The sequence below is a fragment of the Hemitrygon akajei genome, chromosome 3, assembly GCF_048418815.1.
Source record: "Hemitrygon akajei chromosome 3, sHemAka1.3, whole genome shotgun sequence".
Lineage (NCBI taxonomy): Eukaryota > Metazoa > Chordata > Chondrichthyes > Myliobatiformes > Dasyatidae > Hemitrygon > Hemitrygon akajei.
The window spans coordinates 61471443-61494147 of NC_133126.1; the positions used below are offsets into that span (position 1 = coordinate 61471443).

The 22705-nt window shown below is 40.1% G+C and overlaps 2 protein-coding genes across 13 annotated transcripts in view; one reads left to right on the forward strand and one right to left on the reverse strand.

Moving 5' to 3' along the window:
* The window catches only part of ralgapa1 (Ral GTPase activating protein catalytic subunit alpha 1), a 202987-nt gene extending 194082 nt beyond the window's left edge, over positions 1-8905 (reverse strand). For 6 of the 11 annotated variants that reach the window (XM_073039975.1, XM_073039978.1, XM_073039977.1 and 3 more), the window contains exon 1: positions 8384-8905. In XM_073039975.1, the coding sequence (XP_072896076.1) occupies positions 8384-8489 (106 nt within the window). In that variant the 5' untranslated portion in view covers positions 8490-8905. The remainder of the gene's footprint in view (positions 1-8383) is intronic. The other 5 variants (XM_073039984.1, XM_073039983.1, XM_073039982.1 and 2 more) reach the window with 2 other exon arrangements.
* A 262-nt stretch (positions 8906-9167) lies between these two features.
* Positions 9168-22705, forward strand: part of brms1la (BRMS1 like transcriptional repressor a) — a 45574-nt gene continuing 32036 nt past the window's right edge. For both annotated transcript variants that reach the window (XM_073039987.1, XM_073039986.1), the window contains exons 1-2: positions 9168-9438; positions 13794-13884. In XM_073039987.1, coding sequence (XP_072896088.1) covers positions 9303-9438; positions 13794-13884 — 227 coding nt within the window. In that variant the 5' untranslated portion in view covers positions 9168-9302. The remainder of the gene's footprint in view (positions 9439-13793; positions 13885-22705) is intronic.

The following is a 22705-nucleotide window of genomic DNA, read 5'->3' on the forward strand; positions in this document are numbered from 1 at the left end:
TCTATAGTTGCTAACAAATAGACCACAACTACTGATCTATGAAACAAGTTCTTTTTATAAATTTAGTTCTTTAAAAATTACAAACATGCTTTCTCCTCACGATTCTCCTGCAGATAAAAGCTAAATCTCTTTGCTGCCATGGTTGCAGCTGCATAACTATCCTAAGCTTGTGCTTAAAGTTGCTTTGGACTGGCACTCAGTTCACTTGTAAAATGACTTTTTATATCGTTTGTGAAATCAGAATCAAATTAGGTATATTATCACTGACATACATCATGAAATTTATTGTTTTGTGGTAGCAGTACAGCACAATAAAACTTACTGTTAACTACAATAAGAAATATTTATAAAAATTAAATAATTAGTTCAACAAGACAGCAAAAATAGTGTAGTAGTGTTTATGGGTTCATTGTCCATTCTGAAATCTGATGGCAGAGGGGAAGGAGGTGTTTCTAAAACTATTGATTCTGTGGTCATAATGAGAAGAGGACATGATGATATATGACACTCTTTGAGGCATCATCTTTTGATGGTTGGGAGATTCGAGCCCCTGATGGAGCTGGCTGAGCTTCAACATTTTCCAATCCTGTGCAGTGGCCCCGGCATACCAAATGATGATGCAACCAGCTGGAATGTTCTCCACAATACATATGTAGAAATTTGCTAGACGTTTTGGTGACTTACCAAATCTCCTCAAACTCCTAATGAAATATAGCCACCGGTACGTCTGTTGGCGTGTGGCCAAGTGGTTAAAGCCTGAAGGTCGCTAGTTCGAGCCTCAGCTACAGCAGCGTGTTGTGTCCTTGAGCAAGGCACTTAACCACACATTGCTCTGCGACGACACCAGTGCCAAGCTATATCGGCCCTTGCTCTTCCCTTGGAAAACATCGGTGGCGTGGAGAGGGGAGACTTGCAGCATGGCAACTGCCGGTCTCCCATACAACCCTGCCCAGGCCTGCGCCCTGGAAACTTTCCAAGGCACAAATCCATGGTCTTTCGAGACTAATGGATGCCTACAAGTCTTTCATGGGACAGCATGGCTTTTACTTGACAATATTTAATGTCAGTGTCAACAGGCATATGCAAACCATGTGACAAAACAAAAAAAGAAACTACAAATACAAATAAATGGTATTACACTGGGGCAAAATATCCCAAGAGTGCTATTGAACTAAGTATCACAGAAGCCATGTTAGAAAAGGGCACAATGACAGATGACCAAATGCTTGGGAGAAGGCTGAACTGTAAATAATGGAGTGATTAAATCTGAGATAACCAATGCAAACATAAATAAAAGTGGATATCCAAAATGTTTAAAAGCTGCAAAAAAAATTACAGATTTGAAAAACAAAGAAAATTTAAAAATAATAATCAAAAACCACATATGCTGGAAATCTATCCTCACATTGGCTAAATTTATCCTCACTTCTTCAACTTCAATCACTTTCTCCAAATCACAAAGGTATCAGTGTAAACACCCATATAGTACCAAGCAAAACCCATCTTCTACAGGATATTTCAACTGTGCTCAAGCCCACTCCCTCTACTATTTCACAATTACTTTGACGACTACATTGGTGTTACACAGAAACGTAGAAAACATACAGCACAATACAGGCCCTCCGGCCCACAAAGTTGTGCCGAATATGTCTCTACCTTAGAACTACCTAGGCTTTACCCATTGCCCTCTATTTTCCTAAGCTGCAAGTAGCCATCCAGGAGTCTCTTAAAAAACCCTATTGTTTCCACCTCCACCACCGGCAACCCATTCTACGTACTCACCACTCTCTGCGTAAAACACTTACCCCTGACAGGGGTACTCTACCATTGGACTAGACATGCCTAGGCATCATTCCTGATGAAGATGGCAGAGTCTGTCATCAAAATGCCAGGGGAAAATAAATAAATAAATAAATAATACTTGCACCCAGCTGGAAGCCCAAGAAGAGTTTACTTGTCATTCGCTGGGAAAGCACTAGATCCTTTTTCACCTTTTTAAACGATTTCCAGGAAACTTTGGTTAATTGAGACAGATGTTCAAAATGGACTTGTCCTGATGTATCCCAATGAACCGGAATCCACTGAATTTTCTTTCCATGCTGCCATGTGACAACTGAACAGTTATTGCATTCTCCTGTTTATATAACAAACTGGCAACCTGAAAATAAATAAGAACTGCAGATGCTATTTTTAAGCTGCAGAGGGGCAGGGGAAGAATTCGCATGATTAGCTCAAGGGGTCTTTGACCTGAAGTGAGTGTCTCGGCATAAAACCTATTTGATCCACTGAGTACTTTGTTTTAAAAAACGAAGAATTGGTTAACTCTGATTTAATGCAAGTCAAAAAATACCAGGGCCATGGATTTGTATTGCATTGAACCCTAGTTGTATCATACAGTAACTAATATGTAGCTTTTGATCAATGAAGATACAAATACACTGCTTTAAACACAAAATATTTATTAGAATACTGGTTCAAATCCCACAACACATCCCAAAAATGCACAGGTTATCAGGTTAACTGTACAATTACCCTAGCCATTGCTCATTGGAACTTGGTGGGCCAAAGGGCATGTTTCTCTGATATATTCTATGCTTAATCAAAACAATAAAACCTTATTGACCAAGGAACATTAAATAAGTTAGCCACTTTTTCCGCTCCTGAGTTTGGAATGGGGGGGGGGGGGTGGCTAGGGGTAGAAATAAGTTAACCTAATTGTTGAGGACTTTACTAATAATAAAAGATTTCAATAGAATAAACTGGAAGGACCGTTTCTACTTGGTAGTGAGCCCAGAACTAATTAAGTTAAAAACATCAAAATAGGCAAATACAATTTCTTTATCTGAAGGGGAGGGGTTAGAATCAGGAAAACATCCACTTAGAGCAACTAAAATAATCAGCAACTACGTATTTAAGGAAACCTAAAGAATGGAGTAGATCAAGGAATAAATCATTTTTGAATGTTGATACTGCAAAAACTATTGAAATACCACATCTCTATGATGTATAGTCAAAGAAATCTAATAAACTATTTCTCTTAAATGAGTCCAATATTGCCAAAAGAGGCACCAAGACTAAGGAATGAGAAAAATTTCAAGTAAAGGAGGACCAAGGCACTATTAGGGAAAAGCAAAATACAAGAGTTGGTTAGCAAGAAATGCAAAGAACAAAGTCTTTCCATGAACATGTAAAAAGGAAAAAATAAACTGGAGTTAATGTGGGTCTCATCATTTCAGAAAGGATAAATTGCCTTAAGAAACAAGCAAATGGCAGATAAATTAAACATTTTGTGTTGTCTTCATAACTCTTTTGGACTACAAATTAAGTGCTCCACTATAAAATTACCCACATAGCTGGAGGAAGGAGTTAAGAAAGGAGGGATCTATAGGCCAGTTAACCTGACATCAGAATGAGAGAAAATACCGAAACCTATTGTTAATAAATAAAGCAATCAGGAAAAATAATTGGGCAGAATCAACAAAGATTTATCTGGAAGGTTTTTTTTAAAAAGGCTGTAAGTAGTAGAACAAATAATGGTGAACAAACAGATGTAGTGTATTTGACCTTCCAGAGGTCTATGATAACATGCCCCATGAAGCCATAAAAAAAAATTAAAGCAGAGTATTGGGGGTAACGTACAGACATAATTAACATGGATTAATTAATTGCCAGAAAGCCATACAAATAAATGGGTCCTCTTCATATTAGGAGGCTGTGAATATTGCAGCACTACATGATTGGGGTCCCAGACATTCACAATCTACACAAATGTTTTGGCAAGGGGACCAAGTGCAATTTATCCAGATTTGCTTAATATAAAGTCAAGTGATAGTGTCAAATGTAAGGAGGTAGCAGAGAGGATTTGGGGATATAGTAAAAAAACTAAGTAAATGAGAAAAGACAGGCAGATAGAAAATAATGAAGAAAAGTGTGAGGTTTTCCTCTTAGGTAGAACTGAAATAAAAAGGTAGAGTATTTTTCAATGATGAGAGATTTAAAGGTATTTGTGATTAAAGGAATCTGTATGTCCTTGATACAGTTAAGAAGCCAAACAATTTGGTAACTTTTATCGTGATAAGTATTTGTGTATATTATTAGAAAAGTCTTACTCTCTGACAAATCTGCACTGCACCTGGAACACTGAGTATAGGTCTGGCCTCCCTATCAACAGAAAGATATAACATTTGTAGTGAAGGCAGAAAGGGTTTACCAGATTCATTCCTGAAAGGCAATTTAGAATAATGAGGTAACCAGCCAGAGTTTTCTCGTATTTATATACGACATAGAAAGTCTTCTGCAATATCAATTGTCTAGGTAGTGAAGAGAAATGCAATGTACTTATTCATTATCTCAAACCTGCTCATTCCCGCTTTGGCTTCCTTTTGATCCTGATCAACTCCACTATTCTACTCTAAAAATATCAAATTTCTTGTACATACAGAGATCTTGTGCCTTTCTTCAAATCTTTTCTCAGACACCGAGTTCCTTTTTACTCTATAAGCTGCCAGCTTTCTACCACTTCCAGTATCTGACATTTATCAAACATTTTGTTTTAACCCCTTCTTACAAACTTACCTGCCTTTTTAAACAAAAGATTATTGAACATGTTTATTGAGAGTTGTGGGATTTGAAGCAAAATCTGAGCTGGTGCTTTCATCTGCCTTCACTAAAGTAATTGGGGCCTATTGATGAAAGTTAAGAGGGGAGGAAACTTTGACTTAGTAAAAAGGAATTAAATCCAAAAGCCAAGTTATGCTGGTCTGGGGTCTGTTGAGGGGAATTCTGCATCTTCCACTTTAGCAAGGATAGCAGAGGTCTTGAAAATACAAAGGAAATTTACCAAAAATGAAAACAAAATTAGAGTATCATTGGAGTAACTGGGATCAACTTCTGAGAACAATAAAGGTTAAAAGGAAGTCCCAAAGGATGTTTAGACTGTTGTTTGGTAGCATATTCCAACCAACAACAGCTAAACATTATTTGGTCATTAGCAAACTTAGATTTTGGGGACTGGCAGTGTAAATCGACTGCCTGTTTTCTCCCCCCAAAATGTATAACACTTTTTAAACTAAGTGCTTCTGCATGTTTCATGTCTTGAAAGAAAATGTATATATATATTTATTTTTTATTGGCAAGTTTGGGTGGGAAAAAGAAAGTGCATTCACTGAACACAGATTTAACTGAAGCCGCCACAAATGGAAGAAACATCTCCAGATTAGCAATGTCCAACTTCTGCCTTCTAAACAATCCTTCTGCTACCTACAAGGCAGAAGTCAGGAGATCAATAGTAAATGCTCCAGTTATTTGGATGACTGCAGCTAAAAGGAGAGGTACTGATTCAACATGATTGCTCTGTATGATTCAGATAGCAATCCTACATTTAGCTTTACTGAAATCATATTTAACTTGAGATATGCTATTAGAATACAAAACATAGCACACAAATTATAGACACAAAACCCTACAAGAAGCTAGATGTCAAGATGCATTTAACAAAAGAAAATGCCAGCCAAAAAATAAACTTTGGCTAAGTCATGAAGGACAATGCTTTTCTTTGAGCTGCTGCTGTGGGATTATACAGTATATCAAGCAAAGACAGCAGCTGGGTCCTCAGTTTAACATCTAAACAGAAGGACACCAGGAAAGTGGCCTAGATTTTGTAGAGAAATCCCTGTAATGAATCTTTTGCATTATACCATCCAATTCAAAAGGTGTAATGGCTATCATTGAGCACAAGTGACATATTGTGCAAACATAGTAATGAATTTTAAATCGTACATTGATAAATACTCAACTCTTCTGTTCAAAACATGATATTGCATTTATTGGACTGGCTTTTATATTATTCATTGTACTTGCATCAATGCTTTCAGTTAAGAGAAGGATCTGGGTTATAGCTTTAATTTAAGGTTTAATTGAGTGCCATCTAATAGACCCATTCGCAGTTGCACAATTCTTTGAGGTTCAGCAATATTTACATTAACTTTCAGTTTTATCTCTCACTGCTACAGTTGAAAGTTCCCACCTTCTTCAAAACAGCAACATTTATACCGATGCCTAAGAAGAGTAGCGTGAGCTGCCTTAATGACTATTGTCCAGTAGCACTCACATCTACGGTGATGAAATGCTTTGGTCATGGCTAGAACCAACTCTGGCCTCAGCAAGGACCTGGACCCACTGCAATTTGCCTATTACCACATAGGTCTACAGCAGACGCCATATCAATGGCTCTTCATGCAGCCTTAGATCACCTGGACAAAACAAACACCTATGTCAGGATACTGTTCCTCGACTATAGGTCAGCACTTAACATCATCATTCCTGCAGTCCTGATCGAAAAGCTATAGAACCTGGCCCCTTATACCTTACCTCTGCAATTGGATCCTCAACTTCCTAACCAGAAGACCGCAATCTTCGCAGATTGGAAGTAACATCTCCTCCGTGCTGACGATCAACGTTGGTGTATCTCAGGGATGTGCGCTTAGCCCACTGCTCTACCCTCTCTCTCTATAACCATGACTGTGTAGCTAGGCATAGCTCAAATGCATCTATAAATATACTGATGATACAACCATTGTTTGCAAAATCTCAGATGGAGATGATAGGGAAATGCTATCACAGCATTAAAGCCAAGACCAACAGGCTACAGGACAGCTTCTTTCTACAAGCCATCAGACTTTTAAATCCACACGTCTATACATTGCAACGGAGTAAGAAAGATTTTTACTCTCTCACATTGTGGGATGGATGTAAAAGTTAAATAAATCCTAATTCTAGAGCGTACAGGAGCTAGATACACCAGCAAATTGAGTGGTGTCTCAGCAACAACCTTGCACTCAACATTAGTAAGACCAGAGCTAATTGTGGACTTCAAGAAGGGTAAGATGAGGGAACACAAACCGATCCTCAGAGGGATCAGAAGTGGAAAGAGTGAGCAATTTTAAGTTCCTGGGTGTCAATATCTCTGAGGATCTTACCTAGTCCCAACATATTGATGCAGCTATAAAGGCAAAAGAGTGGCAATATTTCATTAGGAGTTTGAAGAGATTTGGTTTGTCACCTAAAACACTTGCAAACTTTTACAGATGTACCATGGAGAGCATTCTGACAGGCTGCATCACCATCTGGTATGGGGAGGGGCTACTGCACAAGATTAAAATAATTTGCAGGAATTTGAAGTTAGCTTCATCATGGGTACCATCCTCTGTAGTATCCAAGGCATTTTCAAGGAGCAGTGCCTCTGAACTGTGGCGTCCATTAATAAGGATCCCCATCACTCAGGACATGCCCTCTTCTCAATGTTACCACCAGGAAAGAGGTATAGAAGCCTGAAGGCACACACTCAGCGATTCAGTAATGACTTCTTTTCCTCTACCATCCAATTTCTAAATGGACATTGAACCCATGAACACTACCTCACTTTAAAAAAAGTGTTTGTTATTTTAAAATTTAATATACATGCGTATACTTACAGTAATTTATTCTTTTCTATATTATCACATATTGTACGGCTGCCGCTAAATTAACCTATTTCACGACACATGCTGGTGATAGTAAACCTGATTCTGATTCGTTTCCCTTCATTTAAGTACATCTCTAGACCCAGGACTGAAGAGATCACAAACCATTGACATGGCTGTAAGTTAACCAAAAAAACACACAAAAACAATAGTGCAGCATCAGAAGCATCTCAAATGATCCTTTCAAAGTGGGATTTTATTAGAGTGCAAAGTCATAATGAACAGCAAAAAAAAAGCATTCAAAAATAGGCACTCGTATCTACAATTGTTCAGGAAGACTACTTATTAGATTTACTTTCTCATATATTTACCTTACAAAAAGAAAAATCACGTCATGGAGAACATTATTTCCTTTAAGTCATTAAACTAATTAAACTAAACAGAAGAGCTAAATATGTTTACTTTTTCAAATAACTTTCAAAGCACACTGCTGCATCTTTAAATTTAGAGGTCTGTATACTCGAAATATACTAAAATACAAAATCATACCCATATATAGTCAAAATACTTGTTTTCCCATGCCGCATGTTAAATGTTTAGAGAAATGATATACAAAAAAGGGAGAAAACGTTAACCATCTAATCAGCGAGTATCTTTGGAAAGATCTGGCCATCTAGAAACATGCGATGTACAACGATCTCCACCTCTAGCAGTTAACGATTCAAGAAATATTGAAGACTCAGGATTAGCCATAGACCCAACAACAAATGAGCCTAAAACAAAAGCTGGATTAACCCATAAATAAGGGCTGCCTGCCATTATGTATCGTACTGCACCGTGACCAGAAACTATGTTGAGTGATATATCATTGTGTTGTTGGGTTCTGCAATTTTCAATAGGCAGTCCAGCTGCGCGATACCAACCTATGACAATCCTCAGATGCTTTAATCTAGTCAGGACATCTTTCTTCGGATCCAAGACTTTCTGTGTCGATTTCTTCACGTCGCCGTGAGTTTTTTTAGAAAACATCCCGCTCCTTGAGTTAAGCACCAGACGCACTGCTTTCCTTCGCTGTTTTAAACTTTTATGCAAAATAAAAATCGAAGTGGCAACCTAGGAAACTCCTCCTAACCCAAAGAGCGTGTGAGGAGCGCAGCCCCATGGAAGCGGCCACGGCCCCGAGCGAACACTGCCCTGTAATCAATCGTCAGTCACCAACATGGCCGACTTCAGCAGGACAAACAACCGGCACGCTTCATCGAAACCAGAGAATTTCGAGCAGCCTTTCATCCCATTGACATTCTGGCGTCAGCCTTCATATCGCATCCTGCTCCAATATCAGGCAGCTGACCCAGAGCGCCAGTTGGCTGTTCTGAAGTGCATCACAACCCCAGTCTTTCACCCTCGTGTAGCGACTGCTCGGTCACTGCTTAATCAGGGCTGCTTCCCCGCTGTTTTACGGGCGCCAGTCTCAGAGGTTTTCGGGTTTCGTAGTCCTGCATGTTGACTCACTCACAAGATATTCGGATAAAGAACTACAACAACCAAAATGCACAGCGCGCCCAGAGCTCTGAACGCGGCCTTTAGCGCTCTTCTGTTCGATCCCCGTAATCCCCGCCCTACTACTCTCCCATTGGTGGCAATGGAGCCATGTTCCGCTGTCTGGGCTTGTGTGTGGACAGTCTCGTTGTCCATTAGTGATGACGCTCTGCCGCCCCTTCCGTTATTATCGAACCGGAGAAAAATGTGATTTTGCGGCTTTGAGAACGTTCCATATAATTAAACTGAACGGCGGTATTTGTGTTTTGATTTATCATTATTAATTTTTAATTTGTCGCCAATATGCCTGTTCATTCTCGAGATAAGAAAGAAAGCAATCACGAAGATATGGATGTCGACTACCCGGAGAATGAAGGCAGTAGTTCCGATGATGAGGACTCGGAGAGCTCCTCTGTGTCAGAGGATGGGGACAGTTCAGGTGGGTATAGGCCAGAAATCCTCAGACATGTGGAGCTGACTGACAAAGAACCCGTTGTTTTTCAACACCTCAAGCCCTTTCGTTTGCTGTTTATCCCACAATATTTATCTGTGGTAGAAATCCAGTTTGTCGTTTGCGAAATGCGCTTCAGCTCCTCATTCTCCCCATACATCCTTATTCCTTCCTAGCCCAACCCCTTCAGCCACTCCTTCCTCGAGTTCCGAATATCCCTAATTATTTCATACGCTGCTCAAGCCCCCAACTTGCCCCCAGCTATAAAATGCTTTTCATTTGTTTGGTGGTGGTGGTGGGGGGGGGGGGAGGTTTCAAGGAATGAGAAAATGATAAGCAAAAATAATTGGCAAGCTCTGACAAATGATGTACTGGGTTAAACATGAATGTCTTTACATTTATTTGAACAATAGCTAGCACCATTGGTAGTATGGCGTATAATTGTGCATAAAAAGATATAAGCAGTACTGGAAGCGTGCTGGTGTGCCGTAGGTCATCTGGTTGAGTGGGGTCAGAACAACAACCTTGCACTCAATGTCAGTAAGACCAAGGAATTGATTGTGGACTTTAGGAAGAGGAAGTTGAGGGAACTCGCACCGATCCTCATCAAGGAATCAGAAGTAGAAAAAGTGTGCAGTTTCAAGTTCCTGGATGTCAACATCTCGGAAGATCTATCCTGGGCCCAACATATTGAAGCAATTACAAAGAAGATACGACAGTCGCTCTATTTCATTAAGAGTTTGAGGAGACTTGGTATGTCGCCAAAGACACTTGCAAATTTCTACAGATGTACCTTGGAGAGCATTCTAACTGGTTGCATCATCTTCTGCATGGATGGGGAAAAGCTGCAGAAAGTTCTAAACTCAGCTAGTTGCATCATAGGCACTAGACTCCCCAGCACTGAGGACACCTTCAAAAGGTGATGCCATTAAAAGGCGGTATCCATCATTACGGACCTCCATCACCCAAGATGTGGCCTCTTCTCATTGTTACCATCGAGGAGGAGGTGCAGGAACCTGAAGACACACACTCAGCTTTTCAGAAATAGCTGCTTCCCCTCTGTCCTCTGCCCTCAGATTTCTGACTGGACAATGAACCCATGAACACTACCTCACTATTTTTCCTCTCTTTTAGTACTACATATTTATTTTATTTTCTAATATATAGTTACTGTAACTTATAGCTTTTTATTATTATGTATTGCAGTATACTGCTGCCACAAAACAACAACAAATTTCACAACATATGCCAGTAATATTAAACCTGATGCTGTTTCTGAATCTGGAGTGACGAATCATGCGCTACTTTAAATATCCTGTTACATAAAGGTGTATTTTTTCAAATGTTTGTAAGAGTGAATAAACAGTTGAGCCTGGAGATTCACAGTTGGTGGGGGAACATGAAAGTGTAATGTTCAGAAATTAATTATGTTTGCTTTCTGAGGATTGGTTCCCAATCTAAAAGGCAAGAAAGAAAAGCAGGTATTCCCAAGGAGACACAAGATACTGTAGGTGCTAGAAATCTGGAGCAACGCAAAGGAGTTTGAGGAACTCAGTGGACCAAGCAAGACCTATTGGAGAGAAATGAACAGTTGACATTTTGGGTTGGGACCTTTCATCAGACCTGGAAAGAGAGGAGAGGAAATGGTGGGGGAGGGGTGAGGATGTTGAGCAAGAGCTGGTGGGTTACAGGTGATAGGTATGGGGGGGGGGGTGAGGGACAGAGGAAAATGGAAATGAATGTAAGTAGGTGGAAGTGACATAGAACTGAAGGAGATGGAATCTGGTAGGAGGGAACAGTGGACCATAGGTTAAAGGGAAGGAGGTAGGGAGGGGAACCAGTGGGAGGAATGTGCAGATGAATGGCAATGGAAGAGGTGAAATCAGGACCAATGGGATTAGCAGAAAAAGAGGTGGGGGTTAGGGACAGAGAGGTGAGATTGCTGGAAGTTAGATAATTTGATGTTTATGTTGTCAGGTGGAATATGAGGTGGAGTTCCTTTAATATCCATTGAGCCATGATTTAGCAGTGGAGAAGGTCATGAACAAACACGTTTGAGAGGGAATAGAAAGTGTAATTAAAATGGTGGATCCTGGCTGGTACAGTACACAGAGTGAAGTGCTCGACAAAGCGGTACCCCAGTCTGCATCAGATCTCACCAATATAGAGGAGGCTGCACTGGATGAAATAAATGACCCTGATATATTCCAGTGTGAAGGAGTACCCCACTTGGAGAATTGTTTAGGGCCCTGATTTGTGGTGAGGGAGTAGGGGTAGGTTGCAGAGATAAGTGCCTGGAAGGAGTTTCAGTGAGGAAGGATAAGTGGAAAAGGGGTCACAGAGAGTGTGGTCCCTGTGGAAAGTGGTGAGGGGAAGATGTAGTTGGTTGTGGGGTCCTGTTGACATAGTGGAAGTTATGGAGAATGGTATGTTGGATGCAAGGGCTAGTGGGGTGGTAGGTGAGAACTAGGGAACTCTATTCTTGTTATGTCTTGGGTGGAAATGCAATAGGGTGAGGGCAGATGTATGGGAAATGGAAGAGATGTAGGTGAATATTTCATCAGTAGCAGTGGGGGAGAAACCCTGTTTTCTGAAAAGGGAGAATATCTTGGATGTACTGGAGTGAAAGGCCTCAACATGAGAACGGATGTAGTGAAGATAGAGAAACTGAAATATTATAGATATCAGATCTTTATCATAAGATAGAATGGATACAACAAGAGACTTCTTAAATTCCTTAACAGGATATTAAAAATGGCAACAAATCTTGATTTGCTAGACTTCTGGGTGAATCCTTGAATGCAGGAATTGTACTTGTGACTTAGGAATGCGGTTCACGTAATCTAGCAAAAAGAACAGCCAAGAAGTTACAGTTTTGCAGATAACATAAAAGTCTTCTGAGTGAGTGAAGGGTCATCAATAAACTGTGCTGAGTTTATGTCGAATATTTTCACTCACTTGACAAATTATTGAGAAATTTGCATAATTCTGTCGATACACGTCCAGTAAATCTGCTTGGATTTTAATATTAGGATATGTACATCATTGTAAGACATGATAAAGTAGAAACAGAAGTGGAAGTGAACCTTTTAAAATGAGTAGTTATCTAGTTCTGTCAAAGGATGCAGTGTACAATGTAAAAAGAGGTTCTATTTGCATAACAAAGGAATTGGACCTAGTAAACCTCTTCACTCAGCGGGTTGTAAGAGTGTGGAATGAGCTGCCTGTACAAGTGGTCCACGTAAGCTCAATTTCAACGTTTATGAGAAGGTAAGTGGATAGTAGGGATATGGAGGGTCCAGTGCAGGTCTTTTGGAGTAGTCATGGCCTAGATGGGCCAAAGGGCCTGTTACTGTCCTGTACTTCTCTATGACTCTGATATAGCTGCTATTTTTATGTAAAATCATGATTTTGGAGAAAGTAACCAGTTTTCCTGGGTTGAACAATTGTATCAAATTGAATTCAGAATAAGTAGTAAGCCTGTTTAAAAATGATGGGACAGATTGGAAGATTACATCAATGTACAGTTTGTGATTTGATGCTTGTGATAAGAGAATGTAAAATTGTGAAGTTGCTAATAGAAATACATTGTAGTGGTGTGAACACTTCATTGTAAGCTATAGGTAGAAGTATTTGCCTTTGGTATGAAATGTCATTGTCTACTAGATGTTCATTGGAGAGTTATTTCTTAAAAGACAAACAGAACCTCATTCTGATAGTGCAAGCAATAGAGCTTGACTTTAAATTCACTTTGTGTGATAAAAGTTTCCATGTTCCAAAGCTAGAAACAGTTTTGAAGTTAAATGGATCAATAGAACAATGTGTTGTTTTTGACATGGACCGGAAAAGAGTGAAGAATTGATCATTATATGAAAATTGTTTTAAATCCTTTTTATTTGTTTTGAATGTATTATATTTGTTATTTTTCTATATACAATGATCTGTTTTCTTGGAGCTTTTTTTTTCATGGGCTATACTGTTCCACCAGAGCTACATTAACACTTAATAAAGTTTTTTGACTGCACAAAGTAACACTGTTAAGCTACAGCAAACATAATAACAACAACCAAATCCACACCAAAAAATAGTTGGTATCAGTATTTTTAATTTTCAAAGAGTAATTGTCATTTTTATGCCAGTTTTGGGATAATCATACTTCAGTGCTGGAAGCAGATTTTGTTTATTTATTTCATGTTGAAAATTAAATGTGAATATGTAAATGAGACAGCCATCTTTAAGCTCAATTGAATTCTTGTCCTTTTGGTGAAAGCCTGGTATCTGACTACTGCACTAGCCATTCTCCTCACTTCTGCTTCAAAGATTTTAATATTAATGTCTTATAGAAATGGACGATGAAGATTGTGAAAGGAGAAGGACAGAGTGCTTAGATGAAATGTCCAATTTGGAGAAACAGTTTACAGATCTAAAAGAACAGTAAGTAGATGCAAAATTTTCAGTGAGTTTACCGTTTCTGAACATGGCTACAGCCAATTTCTCCCAAATTATTCAGTATTATTTGCGTCAGATCTTTAGAACTGTTTAGTTCTAATTCTACTCTTGACATAGGTCTTATGTTCCTCATTTTCAGAAACCAAACTGGAGGAGTCAGGAAAATCCCTCAGCTATTGTTATTTACTCATCATTTGGGAATGGCACTTAAGATCTCTGCATTATACCACACTTGTTGATAGTTAACAGTTCCTAAAATAAACCTCTTTTACCAACAGTTAATGCAGCTGATATTTTATAAATTTGCTTCTTCAAGCATGATACAAAAACAGAAAATAAATCAACGCGATGGCACATCCTTAGTTAAAGAGACAGATTCACTGTTCAATTTAAAAAATGGAATTGTCAAGTTGAATTGCCAGAAAATCCTCACCTGTTCTAGAGGGCAATATTTCTATATTCATCTTTGAAAATCCAAATAGAGTTGAATTCAGCTGCCCCTTCATTTGTTTTCATGATTTTGAAACTTCCAGTGTTAGGTTTCTATTAAGTTTTGTGTCTCACCAAGACCTAAAATTTTATATGGTGTTTTGCTACAGACATTTTCAAAGTGAGGTGCCGTGATGTTCAATTTGTATTTTGCTTAAACATCTGTGGTGAGTAATTTCTGAATGATACAGTCTGGATTGTATTTCAGCAAACCTGCACATTTGCCACTCTGGTTGGAGATGGCTCCCCTGAAGTTTCTTGGCACTTACTTAAGTATGTCATCTTTCTACCTCTGATAGGATAAACAGTAGAAAAGAAAACTATCACCCATATCTAGATATCTAATAATTTTATGTCTCAATACAATCCCCTGTTAACCTCCTCTGCTCCAGGGAAAAGAGACCCAGCCTCTCCGGTCTCTCCTCATAACTGAATCTCTCCATCTGAGACAACATCCTCTTAAATCGTTTAGCACTGTTGTATCTTTGCTATAATCTGGTGATCAGAACTGCACACAGTGTTCCTTCCAAGGTACCCTTTCTCTGATATTCCCTTTTAACTGCATTGTTTACTTGTCTGGTGCAATTATGTTCTTTGGTCACTTGTGACCCCCAGAATATGAATTCATTATCACTCAGAATCACTATCTTAACAGGGCTAACCTTGTCTGGCACCTTTGTGGCACAAATATTACTTGCCACTCATCAGTCCTTACCTGAATGTTGACCTATATGTCATTGACATCCCCAGTTATCGGCTTGGAAGGGAAGGTATGGGCTTGGGCTTCCTTGAGGGACTGAGATCGTGGGATAGGGATGACTTACTGACCAAAAACTGTACTATATAGTTCACATAGAAACTGAAAGCTACTGTCAGCGAATTAGCTCTCCAATTTATTCTTTGTGCTAGATATGACTCCAACCTTTCTCCCCCTTGGTACCCAATAATTTCAGCTTTGCCAAACCTCCTTGATGCTAAAGTTAATTAGTCTCAGTTTACCAGTATTTTACATTTCATTTTGTTAAAAGTATTACCTAACTCCACTCCAGAAAGGCTAACTTTCATCTATGAAATCTAAACCTAGAATCCCAAATTCTTTATCTAAACGAGTAGTTCACTTTAACTTCCAAGGATGATGGAGTACACCAGTGTTTTCTATAGCTTTAGTTTAACTTCTACCCACATGATTTCTAGTTTTCTAGCTACAAAGGAAAGCATTCCATATACTGTTTTGGTTATTTTCTATATTTATTTATTGTTATGATTTTCAATCCATTGCAAACTAATGGAACTTGCTGCTGACAGGTATCAGGTGATCACCTTGATATGGGCTTCCTCTTTCAAAAGGCACTTGTTATATTACAAAGTCAGCTGACAAGTTATAATTATTTCTCAGAGTCACTGTAGGAGCCATGTATCTATTTTCTGTCTGTATTGGCATGTTTAATATGGAAATTTGTTACGTGGGTTGGGGTGTGGAAAAAGCAAATGAGTATAGTTATGCTTTGTCTTAATTGTTTAGTGTCGTCTAGTGGAGAGTAGTTGTGCCATGGGGAATGATATTTTTTTGTTGACTGCTTAAATACATTAATTATGCTAACTTTGCTTAGTTATACTATTTGACTGCCAACTGGACGCTTAGCTATGCTAATAACGCTATTATACTGCTTAATATCGCCAATTGGAATGTTATTAGACCACATTACACTATTGTATCACTTATATCTTTAATTTAGTTTTGCTAGTTTTTTCATTGCGATAAGATCATTCATCGTTGCTGGTTTTGTAATAAAGGATCGAATACTTTTTTCAGTTTGGAAATTCATCATACAGTCTTGAGTACCTTGGTTTAATCTCTCAGCAGTTTGGATTTGTTTTAATGTAACCACTAAATTTTGTCAGGAAATATTTATACCAAATGAACACCAGTCTACGGCAAAGGATTGCCTTAGACCCTTTGGAGAAATTAGAAATGCAACACTGAGAACAGCACGTCAGAAACAGGAGAAGCTTGCCGTAGGATTATCTGAACTTCTGTTGAGGTCAGCGCTGCCCATCCATAGGGGACCAATGCTCAATCATGTGATGTTGCTGAAGGGTTCGTTGTTTTGTTTTATTGAAGTGCTGAAATATTCTGGTTGCCGACGTTTGAATTGAAGGCTGATTGTTTGTCTGGTTTGGTTTAAGCGCTGTGGATGTGTGGACATTTTGTTTGTTGACTAGGTTTATTGTGTTGAATATTGTCAGTGCTGCAGGTGAGCAAAGAGTTCATTGTGAGTCACACAATTAGAGAAAGTAACGTGAGTGTATCAAAGCATGGAAATGGTGTGAACAACCCTGCATTTGGGCTTGCAAAAGAGAAATCAAAGCTAAAGCTAAGGCTAATACTATCAAAAGTCTTCAAAGAGATAATGAAACAAATGTGACCAAAATTAAAGGTTTAATGCCATCAATTAATGACAGCTATCGTGACTACTTCTATTTCTTTGAACAGTACACTAGAGGTCAGCCTAGAGAACTTGTCAGAAGTTGCCAGCATGTAGACCCTAGGAAAGGATATGAAAAGCTAAGGCTTTATGACAGGAACATTTTGGTAATGAGTAGAAAATTGCATACAACTGCAATCTTGTCTTGAGGACTTGATGAATCTCTGTGAAGCTGTTGCTAAGCAACATCACATGCTAATATTATTACTTCCCAAGGCCAAACAAGAAAAGCAGAACCAATGATTTTCAAACATTGATTGCCATTGCAGTGCCTTAATTGAGGAAATGAACTAATGGTTGAACTATACATGTTCCGTTAATATGAATATGTGTCTCTCCTTCCATCAGACAACGTTTCTCAAATTCTAATTCTTGTTTTGACTATGCATAGAGCAGGTGACCCACACGATGACGTGAAACTGCATGATAGTGTGTCTAATGTTAGTGCTCGAAGCTCTTTTGCTGGAAGAAAATCTTCCTCATATATTACCTGTTCTGCATGCATTAAAACCGAGACTCATTTAGCTGCATTAATTGCATGTCAACAATTATTGAAGGACAGAAATGCGCTGGAAGGGCAAAAGGAGCGGGTACAGAAAAGGCTTAAGTTGGAGGAAGAAATTGCCGCACATATGGCTATAGTTAATGTGCTAAGGGCTTCAAGTGTGGCGAGTGCTAAAAGTGCCCCAGGAGGATGGTCCTCTGGTGTGAGTTCCTGTATTGAAAAGGCATTAAGAACAACAGAAAGACCCATTGCCAATGCTGATTTATTCTTAAATGTCTGTGAAACATGAACAAGACCTCCAAGAGGTAGTTCAGGATGTTTATTCTCAGTCTGCACTAGTGAGGCACTCTGAACCTACGTCATATCCAATAGTTCAAAGTTCTCAAGTGGACTTTAACTTACTGCATGGTGTTACGAACCCCGTAACTGGGTCACTTACCAGCAAAGATAGAGAGGTCTGTTGAAGTCTGATGGTACTATTTTTAACAGTATTTATTGGTAAAAATACACAAAAAAAATATCATTGCAAACATACAGATAATATACGTTGTCAATACTAACTCTAAAAGTGCGGGTATAATAATAATCAATAAGAAATAGCTCTATCGTCTGGGGATAATGTATTGTCTGATGGAAATATAAAAGTCACTTTAGTTCATTCAGGCTGCAGCTTTTTGGTTGGAGAGAGACAGATTTTAGAAACTTGCCAGCTTTTCCTTTTTATGATGTTGAACCTTCGAAATTTCGTTGGTGGTGGCCTTTTCTTTAGCTAAGCCGTCTTCCGTGGTAAGGCCCGCCAATTCCTAGGCAAATGGAAAAGGACGCACGCGGGCCCCCCACCAGCTGTTGCTATTAAACGCTGTCACGGGATTTCTAGCGTTACTCCTGGTGCGTCTAAAGGGGTTGTTCCCCAGACCCTCTTTTATCCTTACTCACGGGGTCTCAGATGTCATTCAGGTTGGGATGATGCAATCCCTCAACCAGCCCACTCTGGTCATTCCCTGAGGGCTTCAATGAATAGTACAGTACTCAATACACAATTCCGTCTCCAAGAGACAATGGCCGGTATCCGTGGCTTTGTCTTGCTGAGGGCAGGACACACATTCCAAACCCTTGAGGATTCTCTCTCTCATTTCCTGGGTCCCAGACCCGAATTAATAGCGATCTTGCGATTCTCAAAAAGGAGGGGGCTACTTTGTACCCTTCGGCCCCTCAGAGTTGTGACACATTCGTAACAATGGAAACTCTTGTTTTAGATGATAGAAGGATATTATGAGGAAGCAAAATGAAATAACAACCTTATTGTTACAACAGCAATGCATTTGGTCTTTGTTTAAGAGATTCAAATCTTCGATGGAGATCTATTGCAGTATCATGCATTCATGAGAGCTTTTGAAAACAGTGTTGAAGGCGAGACTGACAGCCATAGTGACTGCTTCTGTTTCCTTGGACAGTACACTAGAGATCACTCTAGAGCTTGTCAGAAGTTGCCAGCATGTTGACCCTCTGAAAGGATATGTAAAAGCTAAGGCTCTACTACAGGAATATTTTGATAATGAGCAGAAAATTTAATCTGCCTACATGCAAAAGGCTCTTTCTTGGGTACCAATCAAAGCACATTTATTGCCAAAGTACGTATGCCGTATACAACCCTGAGATTCTCACAGAGAGTTACGAAACAAAAAGCCATGGAACCTGTTCAAAGAAAAGCCCTAACCTTTAGGATTACCTTCCTAAAAGAAAATGGTGTCTGCTTTGGCTGTTTGTGTGCAGGGCACATAGAGTCATAGAAAAGTATAGCACCGTAATAGGCCCTTTAGCCCATCTCGTCCATGCCGAGTATTTTATCTGCCTAGTTTAATCGACCTGTACCAGGACCATAGCCCACAATACCCCTACCATCCATGTATATATCCAAACTTTGCTTAAACATTGAAATCGAGCTCACCTGCAACACTTGCACTGGTAGCTTATTCCATACTCTCACAACCCTCTGTGTGAAGAAGTTTCCTCTAATGTTTCCCTTAAACTTTTTGCCTTTCACACTCCACCCATGACTTCTAGTTGTAGTCCCACCCAACCTCAGTGGAAAAAGTCTTCTTGCATTTACCCAATCTATACCCCTCATAATTTTATATTACTCTATCAAATCTCCCCTCAATCTTTGACATTCCAAGGAATAAAGTCCTGACCTATTCAGTCTTTCCTTGTAATTCAGGTCCTCCAGTCCTGGCAACATCTTCGTACATTTTCTCTGTATTCTTTCAAGCTAATTTACATCTTTCCTGTAGTAGATGGCCAAAACTGTACACAATACTCCACATTAGGCATCACCAATGTCTTTTACAACTTCTACATAACATCCCATCTCCTGTACTCAGTACTTTGATTTATGAAGACCTATGTGCCAAAAGCTTTCTTTACAACCCTATCAACTTGTGACGCCATTTACAATAAATTAAGCACCTGTATTCCCAGATTTCTTTGTTCTACTGCACTTCTCAGTGCCGTACCACTCATGGTGTAAGCCTACCCTGGTTGGTCCAACTGAAGTCCTACACCTTGCATTTGTCTGCATTAAATTCCATCTGCCATTTTTCATCCCCTCAATTGCCAAGGTCCTTTTCACTGGTGAATACGGAAGCAACGTATTCATTAAGTACTTCTGCTACCTTCTCTGGCTCCACGCACATGTTTCCACTCTCACACCTGATTGGTCCTATTCTCACGTGGCTCATCCTCCTGCTCTTCACATACTTGTAGAATGCCTTGGGGTTTTCGTTAATCCTGCTCACCAAGGCTTTCTCATGGCCCCTTCTAGCTCTCCTCATTTCGTTCTTGCACTCCTTCCTGGCACCCTTGTAATTTTCTAGAGCTCTAACAGTACCTAGTTCCTTGAACCTTGCATAAACTTTCTCTATTTTTCGTAACTAGATTTTCTACATCCTTTATACACCATGCTTTTTTTACCTTACCATCCTTTCCTTGCCTTAATGAAACGTACTTGTGCAGAACGCCATGCAAATGTTCCCTGAACATTTGCCACATTTCTGCTATGCATTTCCCTGAGAACATCTGCTCCCAATTTTTGTTCCCAAGTTCCTGCCTACCCCAATTAAATGTTTTTCCAAATTTTCTGCTCCTATCCCTCTTTAGCACTATGGTAAAGGAGATAGAGTTGTGATCACTACCTCCAAAATGCTCTCCCACTGAGAGACCTGACACCTGACCAGGTTCATTTCCCAGTACCAGATCAAGTACAGCCTCTCCTCTTGTAGGCTTATCGACATATTGTGTCCAGAAACCTTCCTGAACACACCTAACAAACTCCACCCCATCTAAACCCCTTGCTCTAAAAAGATGCCAGTCAGTATTAGGATAGTTAAAATCCCCCATCACAACAATCCTATTATTATTGCTCCATTCCAGAATCTGCCTCCCTCTCTGCTCAATGTCTTTTTTTACTATTGGGGGTTCTATATAAAAAAAAAACACCTAGTAGCATTATTGCCCCTTCCTCTTTCTGATTTCCGCCCACAGTGACTCAGTAGACAATCCCTCCATGATTTCCTCCTTTTCTGCAGCCGTGATACTATCCTTGATTGGCAGTGCCACTCTCTTGCCTCTTTTGCCTCCCTCCCTGTCCTTTTTGAAACATCTAAAGCCTGGCACACTCAGCAGCCTTTCCTGCCCTGAGTCATCTAAGTCTCTGTATTGGCCACAACATTTCAGGAGGGCATGGAGTGACCACTCTCCACTGAACATCGACGGCTCTTCAGCAGAGATCGTTAAGAGCACCAAATTTCTTGGTGTTCACCTAGTGGAGAATCTCACCTGGTCCCTCAACATTAGCTCCATAGCAAAGAAAGCCCAGCAGCATCTCTACTTTCTGCGAAGGCTGAGGAAAGTCCATCTCCCACCCCCCCATCCTCATCACATTCTACAGAGGTTGTATTGACAGCATCCTGAGCAGCTGCATCAATGCCTGGTTCGGAAATTGCACCATCTCGGATCGCAAGACCCTGCAGCAGATAGTGAGGTCAGCTGAGAAGATCATCAGGGTCTCTCTTTCCGCCATTACGGACATATACACTACATGCTGCATCTGCAAAGCAAACAGCATTATGAAGGACACCATGCACCCCTCATACAATCTCTTCTCCCTCCTGCCGTCTGGGAAAAGGCACCGAAGCATTTGGGCTCTCACAACCAGACTATGTAACAGTTTCTTCCCCCAAGCCATCAGACTCCTCAATACCCAGAGTCTGGACTGACACCAACTTACTGCCTTCTACTGTGCCTATTGTCTTGTTTATTGTAATGCCTGCGCTGTTTTGTGCACTTTATGCAGTCCTGGGTAGATCTAGTGTAGTTTTTTTCTGTGTTGTTTTTACGTAGTTCAGTGTAGTTTTTGTATTGTTTCACGTAGCACCATGGTCCTGAAAAACATTGTCTCGTTTTTACTGTGTACTGTACCAGCAGTTATGGTTGGAATGACAATAAAAAATGATGTGACTTGACTTCCATGTATTGATCCACACTCTTAAGTTCATCTGCCTTCCTCATGATACTCCTTGCATTAAAACAGACACATCTCAAACCATCTGGTTGAGTGTTTCTTTGCTCTAGCATCTGCCTATCCTTCCTCATAAATTCCAAACAAGTTGTCACTACTTGTACGCCAGCCATCCCATCCTCTGCCTCTTCACTTCGGTTCCCACCCCCTTGTAAATCTAGCTTAAACCCGCCCCAATAGCATTAGCAAACCTCCGTCCCAGGATATTGGTTCCCCTCCAGTTCGGGTGCAACCTGTCCCAGTTGTAAAGGTCAACCCTTCCCCAGAAAAAGTTCCTATGATCCAAGAGCTTGAAACCCTGCCCCCTGCACCATCTCCTCAGCCACTCATTCATCTGTGCTACCTTCCTGTTCTGACCTTCACTAGCTCATGGCACTGGGAATAATCTGGAGATTACCACCTTGGAGGTCCTGCTCGTCAGCTTCCTTCCTAACTCCATAAACTTACTGCACAGGACCTCTCCCTCTCTCCTGCCTATGTCATTGGTACCAAATTGTACCACAACCTCTGGCTGATCACCCTTCCCTTCAAGAACTGCTCAGGGACATCCTGGACCCTAACACCTGGGAGGCAACACATTATCCCTGTGTCTCTTTTGCTGCCACAAAATCTCCTATCTGTCCCCTAAATATTGAGTCCCCTATGACTGTTGCTCCACCTGACTTCACCTTTCCCTTCTGAGGCTCAGAGCTGACTACAGTGTTATTGGTCTGGCTGCTGCTGCCTTGCCCGGATTGGTCATCCCCCATA